The sequence below is a fragment of the Procambarus clarkii genome, chromosome 44 (genome assembly GCF_040958095.1).
Source record: "Procambarus clarkii isolate CNS0578487 chromosome 44, FALCON_Pclarkii_2.0, whole genome shotgun sequence".
In the NCBI taxonomy this organism is placed as follows: domain Eukaryota; kingdom Metazoa; phylum Arthropoda; class Malacostraca; order Decapoda; family Cambaridae; genus Procambarus; species Procambarus clarkii.
Genome location: NC_091193.1, coordinates 7,624,092 through 7,631,374, shown reverse-complemented (window position 1 = coordinate 7,631,374; position 7,283 = coordinate 7,624,092). Strand labels below are relative to the sequence as shown.

At 51.1% G+C, this 7,283-nt stretch overlaps 1 protein-coding gene across 1 annotated transcript; it reads right to left on the bottom strand.

The window, feature by feature from the left end:
* Nucleotides 1-411: 411 nt before the first annotated feature.
* On the bottom strand, nt 412-3,121 carry LOC138350106 (otolin-1-like). Its single transcript, XM_069300400.1, has 2 exons — nt 3,068-3,121; nt 412-900 (listed from the first exon to the last, which is right to left on the bottom strand). The coding sequence occupies exons 1-2, from the start codon at nt 3,119-3,121 to the stop codon at nt 412-414; spliced, it is 543 nt and encodes a 180-aa protein (XP_069156501.1).
* Between the last annotated feature and the right edge of the window lie 4,162 nt (nt 3,122-7,283).

Below are 7,283 nucleotides of genomic sequence, written 5' to 3'. Positions count from 1 at the left end.
GTGCGTTTCTTAATTACAAATATAAATATTTTATTGTGCAATGTACATTACTAGATTTTTTTATTCAAAATTTAATTTGTTTTTATATTATTTAGAAATATAACAAATGTTGCCGAGAAATACAGAACGATGTTTTGTCTTCCAAATGATATCAAACAATTTGTCTGAGTTTTTTTTAATGGTTTTGGTTTCCACGAGTAAAAACGGGAGCCGTCCGTGAGTATATGTATTGTACTCAACAGCCACGAGTGAGTGAGAGTAGTTAGCTGGTAGTTTTATGGTGCGAGAGCCAAGGGTTGTTCCGATGGCAAGAGTGCCAGGTCCCCCAAGCGTGCCAGGTCACCCAAGAGTGCCAGGTCACCCAAGAGGGTTAGGTCACCCAAGAGTGCCAGGTCACCCAAGAGGGTTAGGTTACCCAAGAGCGCCAGGTCCCCCAAGAGCACGAGGTCCCCTAAGAACGTCAGGTCCCCTAAGAACGCTAGGTCCCCCAAGACTGCACAGGTCCCCCAAGAGCACCAGGTCCCCCAAGAGCCCCAGGTCCCCCAAGAGCCCCAGGTCCCCCAAGAGCACCAGGCCCCCCAAGAGCGCCAGGTCCCCCAAGAGCACCAGGTCCCCCAAGAGCGCCAGGTCACCCAAGAGCCCCAGGTCCCCCAAGAGCGCCAGGTCCCCCAAGAGCTCCAGGTCCCCCAAGAGCCCCAGGTCCCCCAAGAACGCCTGGTCTCCCAAGAGCGCCAGGTCCCCCAAGAGCACCAGGCCCCCCAAGAGCGCCAGGTCCCCCAAGAGCGCCAGGTCCCCCAAGAGCCCCAGGTCACCGCTACCAACAGTTCTGGAAGATTCATCTCCTCTCAACTTGCCGTGTAAGACGAGCTGTGAATGGTCGAGTATGACGTCAACTTCTCCCTGATTGGGTTAGACACCATTAGACTGCTTGATAAAGACCTTGGTCGGCCTGACAAGCGTGCGCGAGCGGCTTCCACGTGCGCATGCGCCGTTAGTTAACCACGTCAAGTTACTCCCCCCCCCCCACACAACCACTCCATCAAAGTTCTCACGAATACTTACCCACTTGAGGTGGTTCTGGGAGTTCTTCTACTCCCCAAGCCCGGTCCGAGGCCAGGCTTGACATGTGAGAGCTGCTTGGTCCACCAGGCTGTTGCTTGGTCCACCAGGCTGTTGCTTGGTCCACCAGGCTGTTGCTTGGTCCACCAGGCTGTTGCTTGGTCCACCAGGCTGTTGCTTGGTCCACCAGGCTGTTGTTTGGTCCACCAGGCTGTTGCTTGGTCCACCAGGCTGTTGCTTGGTCCGCCAGGCTGTTGCTTGGTCCACCAGGCTGTTGCTTGGTCCACCAGGCTGTTGCTTGGTCCGCCAGGCTGTTGCTTGGTCCATCAGGCTGTTGCTTGGTCCACCAGGCTGTTGCTTGGTCCGCCAGGCTGTTGCTTGGTCCATCAGGCTGTTGCTTGGTCCACCAGGCTGTTGCTTGGTCCACCAGGCTGTTGCTTGGTCCATCAGGCTGTTGCTTGGTCCACCAGGCTGTTGCTTGGTCCGCCAGGCTGTTGCTTGGTCCACCAGGCTGCCACAGTCAGCCCAGGATGCCACCATCAGCCCAGGATGCCACCATCAGCCCAGGGTGCCACCGTCCAAACACATGCTCAGGTTCATCTTAGTCCCAGGCACGTAATGGTCATTGTCATCATTATTTGTGTGACTAGAAATTACAAGTGAACGTTGGAGTGACTCGTGACCTTTGTTTATCCGTCTCGGTGACGATTCGAGTTATTCATTGACTGTGGTCACAGTGACCAGTGGGGATAATTACATTCATTATTATTGTCTCAGTGACTGTTGATTGACTTTCATTATTATTATGTCTTTGTGATTACCATCAGTTTCTGTGTTTATGTGATTCATTGGTTAGAAATATTATGCTGTGCGTAACCATACAAGAGTCACTAATTGTTGAGTGTTAGACGAGTGGACAGCTGTAGCTTCCTAGTGTGTGGAGTGAGTCACACAGGTGTTCAGTGTAGTACACTGTGTGTGCCGACACACGCGAGTCTGAGGTCTCTGCATACTAGCTCCGTCGGAATGATTTTTTGCTGGTTTATGATAGTGTTCAGCTTTGCTAAAGTGACACTCTTTATTAATGTAACAAAAGCTCCCTGTTTATTAACTAGAAGTTTACTGAATAAACCTATTTTTGTAATCATAACTGATTTCAGTCAATTCCTTCCTCTGCACTCTTCTCTGCACCATTATTACTCTCTTATACATGTTGGGTTCAGGCTCTGGGTATCACCGTACTATAGTCTTTATACTATACACATTTTAGTGTGAACTAAATTATTCTACGTTCAAATTGGTCTAACCTGGTGTTCTACGTGCTATAACGCCAAGCCGTTGGAGCAGAACGACGACCCAGTGAGGAGAGATACAGTATTATCCTGGAGGAGATTATTGTTCTGTAGTATACTCTCAGCCACTGAAGTATTGCGAATATCTCCGTTGCTCTTGAGGGAGATTACCTGCCTGCATAGTGACCCCCCCCCACCTGGTGCCCCCTCTGTGTTACATGCAGGTGTTGCGAGTGGCTATAAACCCTGCCATCACGCCTTCACATGTAACATAGCACCTACCATCAGGAGGGGCGCCTACATGTTAGACCACATGGCACTGAAAGGTACAGTGAAGGAGATTACCCCCAAATATAACGACAACATAACTCGAGTAATCCACCACCCAGGACAATCAAGGACACTATTGGCCTATAATAATGTCCTTTGATTGGCTAATAATAATGTCCTTTGACAAGCAAGAGAAAGACGTCCGGCGCACCCCCACCCCCACACACCTGGTGGACCAAAAGATTAATTTACTCGAGTGTGTGCCCTCCGTCACATCCCAAATCCTTATCCTGACCCCTTCCCAGTTCTATATAGTCGTAATGGCTTGGCGCTTTCTCCTCGTAGTTCCCTTCAAGAGTAATCACATACCTTGATCAGTAATTTCCTCGAGGAAAGCTTGACCAGAAGCAAATCTTCAAGTGCGAGTTCACTGCCTCACATAATACTTGAAGTGTGTTGCCCAGTTCAATAACCTTCCTTCGTCTGTCCCTCTCAGACATCTTCACCCCCCCCCCCCTCCCGCCACCCCACACTCGTCCCCAGACAGTTCATGTGGGGGAGAGCTAGTGAGGGGGCCCCAGGTGGGGGGTATGGGGGAGGCCAGAGTATTACTGGGATTCAGTTGGGAGAGGTGACTGATGGGGTGTGTAGTGGAGAGTGACAGCGGGGAGACATTGGTGGGACCAGGGTGGGACAGGGGCAGTAGGTAGGAACAGGTGGGCCTAAGGTAGATGTTGGGGAAGTCCCACATGCTGGGAGGAACAAGCGCGCGGGAGAGGAAGTCGTGCAGGCTGAAGGGCTGGTCGTACAAACGACCACGCACCAAGATAACCTATTAAATTAAGCTATTAAATGACGTATTTCACCTCGCACAGTACATAAAGTAAATCATCACGAGGCCATCCGCTGTGCTCAGCACAACACAGCGTGTGACACTCAATAATGACAGTGTAACACCTGACGACCATTGCTGAAGCACTAAACATAACAGACGTAAATGTTAGTCTTTACAGGAAACACTAAATAGATCCATGCTCTCTATCCAAGAATGTTGAACACTGATAAAGATGTCAACGATGTCAGATGATTGAACGAGGCTGACAGGCAAGAGACATCGGCACGGGGTGACGGTGGTGGCGCAGAGTCCAGGTTTAATACGATTGCAACACTGAGCTCGTGCAGTCGTGCAAGGCGACGACTAAGATGCATCTTAGGTTATCGGAGGTAACTATGAGGAGAAAGTGCTAAGCCAGCATGAGTAAATTGCACATGTAGCCGGGGTAGGGATAGGAATGAGGGAAGGAACAGTACCTAATCATTCACACTATCGAGAGCTCGAACGCCTATCCTAAAGATAGGACAGGGATTAAGACAGCGTCTGGGATGCTCTCGAATGCAGGTTCGAATCCTCGTTACGGCCCTTGTGGATTTGTTCGCCTATCCTAAAGACAGGTCGTCACTGTACCGACCAGTCTTACTAGTATGAAAGGTAATGAGAATCTTGAATGAGAAAATTCCATGAATACTGCCAAGTGAACCACGATAAGCAACATTGTGGAATGAAGAATTGAATGTATTCTAGAATGGAAGGTTGAGGGTGAGAGCAGGAGTGTGGATGGAGAGACGGAGGAGTGAGGGAGAAGGAGGGGTGAGGGAGACAGAGGAGTGAGGGAGAAGGAGGGGTGAGGGAGACAGAGGATGTGTGACTGAAGTGAGAATTGTGGTTGAGAAGTGAGGGAGAGAGAGAGGGAGGGAGGGAGGGAGGGAGGGAAGAAGGAAGGAAGGGAGGGAGGGAGGGAGGGAGATAGGGAGAGAGGGAGAGAGGGAGGGAGGGAGGGAGGGATGAACGAGGTGGGGGGCGTGGGGGGACACAAATGACCCGTGACCTCCCAGTTATGTCCCCTCTCATGTTGCATTAAGAGGCCAGGCTCATAAGTCAGCACTCTCACTGTTTTATGTCTCACATCTTCACCCCCCTCCCCCCCTCTCTCTCTCTCTCTCTCTCTCTCTCTCTCTCTCTCTCTCTCTCTCTCTAGTGGCCTCGACGAGCGTGGACAGCAATCCGGCGGCTTGTCAAAAATCCCCCATTTGTCTTGAGGATCTTTTCCAGGTATATTTTAAACACGACACAATTTTTTGGCATATATGGATTCGGCGGGTAGGCGGTTCCATGGGTTAATAACCCTGTGGGTGAAAAAAGCATCTCCTGTTCTCATTCCTACATTGTGGTTTGTTGAGCTTAAAACCGTTGCTCTATGTATTAACGACATACATGTTAATATATACAATGCATACCAACATATGGACATTTTCATCTGACTTGCATGTACAGGGTTCGAGACAGTACACAGAGTTATTGAGCACTCGAGCACAGTTATTGTAGTGCTTTAACACTAATACACCTACATTTTCCTCAGTCCTGCTTTGACAATGTTAGATATATTCTATATTTTATGCAGTGGTTTATTAGGTACTGAATCACAGAATGTGATTGAGGTGTATTTACAATGACAAATTACAGTTTATTCGTCATATATATATATATATATATATATATATATATATATATATATATATATATATATATATATATATATATATATATATATATATATATATTGTATCGTCTGTCCAACATTTACATGACAAGAAAACTGCTATATTGTGTTCTGAGACATTGACTATTCAGTCGTAGGAGGTGAGTATATTGCAATAGTCAGATTACAAGTACAAAGTGCAGCATATCTAAGCACAGACGGGGGGAGTGGCTCGGTCAATATGGGACATTCTACAATATAATGTTCAAGGAAATGCAAGGTTTTGTTCACTAAGTTAACATATAGAGAATTCGACGCTTTCGTTTTGAGAAAGCTGCCAGATACATCTGTATCCGAAGTTTGACCTGGCCACTGAAATATCACAATACCGAGTTCTTGCTCTACTAGTGCTGTGCATAAACGTATTCTCGAGGTATTCATCAAAATGAAGTTTCCGATATTTGTCAGTTTATTAAACCATCAGTAAGATTTACATCGTGTATTTGTTTCAACATTCTCATTGTCACTGCTAAGGAAGCACCTTTATTAATTTGTACAATTGGTCTACTACAAGCGGCACCCCACACTACGACCCGGCACCCAACACTACGACCCGGCACCCCACACTACGACCCGGCACCCAACACTACGACCCGGCACCCCACACTACGACCCGGCACCCCACACTACGACCCGGCACCCAACACTACGACCCGGCACCCCATACTACGACCCGGCACCCCACACTACGACCCGGCACCCCACACTACGACCCGGCACCCCATACTACGACCCAGCACCCCACACTACGACCCGGCACCCCACACTACGACCCGGCACCCCACACTACGACCCGGCACCCCACACTACGACCCGGCACCCCACACTACGACCCGGCACCCCATACTACGACCCAGCACCCCACACTACGACCCGGCACCCCACACTACGACCCGGCACCCCACACTACGACCCGGCACCCCATACTACGACCCAGCACCCCATACTACGACCCGGCACCCCACACTACGACCCGGCACCCTACACTACGACCCGGCACCCCACACTACGACCCGGCCCCCCACACTACGACCCGGCACCCCACACTACGACCCGGCCCCCCCACACTACGACCCGGCCCCCCACACTACGACCCGGCACCCCACACTACGACCCGGCACCCCACACTACGACCCGACACCCCATACTACGACCCGGCACCCCATACTACGACCCGGCACCCCACACTACGACCCGGCACCCCACACTACGACCCGGCACCCCACACTACGACCCGGCACCCCACACTACGACCCGGCACCCCACACTACGACCCGGCACCCCACACTACGACCCGGCATCCCATACTACGACCCGGCACCCCACACTACGACCCGGCCCCCCCACACTACGACCCGGCACCCCACACTACGACCCGGCACCCCACACTACGACCCGGCACCCCATACTACGACCCGGCACCCCACACTACGACCCGGCACCCCACACTACGACCCGGCACCCCACACTACGACCCGGCACCCCACACTACGACCCGGCACCCCACACTACGACCCAGCACCCCATACTACGACCCGGCACCCCACACTACGACCCGGCCCCCCCACACTACGACCCGGCCCCCCACACTACGACCCGGCACCCCACACTACGACCCGACACCCCATACTACGACCCGGCACCCCATACTACGACCCGGCACCCCACACTACGACCCGGCACCCGACACTACAATATACAAATCATATGATTTTAGTAATAATTACATTATTAAAACTATAAGCCTTATATAACTGGCTATAGGAGTCAAAATATAGAGTTCATTTCGTATAGATCCCAATAGGGCCGCCCGAGCACGTGTCAGTCATCAGCGGGTGATACATGTGTCTCCAGAACCCGTGTTAATCATCAGCGGGGGATACATGTGTCCCCAGAACCCGTGTCAGTCATCAGCGGGGGATACATGTGTCCCCAGAACCCGTGTCAGTCATCAGCGGGGGATACATGTGTCTCCAGAACCCGTGTCAGTCATCAGCGGGGGATACATGTATCTCCAGAACCCGTGTCAGTCATCAGCGGGGGATACATGTGTCCCCAGAACCCG

Bases quoted from the DNA above. Each gene is read 5' to 3' on its own strand.
- LOC138350106 (XM_069300400.1), bottom strand. From the start codon at position 3,121: ATGTCTGAGAGGGACAGACGAAGGAAGGTTATTGAACTGGGCAACACA. The intron at 901-3,067 runs GTATTATGTGAG...TAACCCAATCAG, and splicing joins AACTGGGCAACACACTTCAA to GGAGAAGTTGACGTCATACT.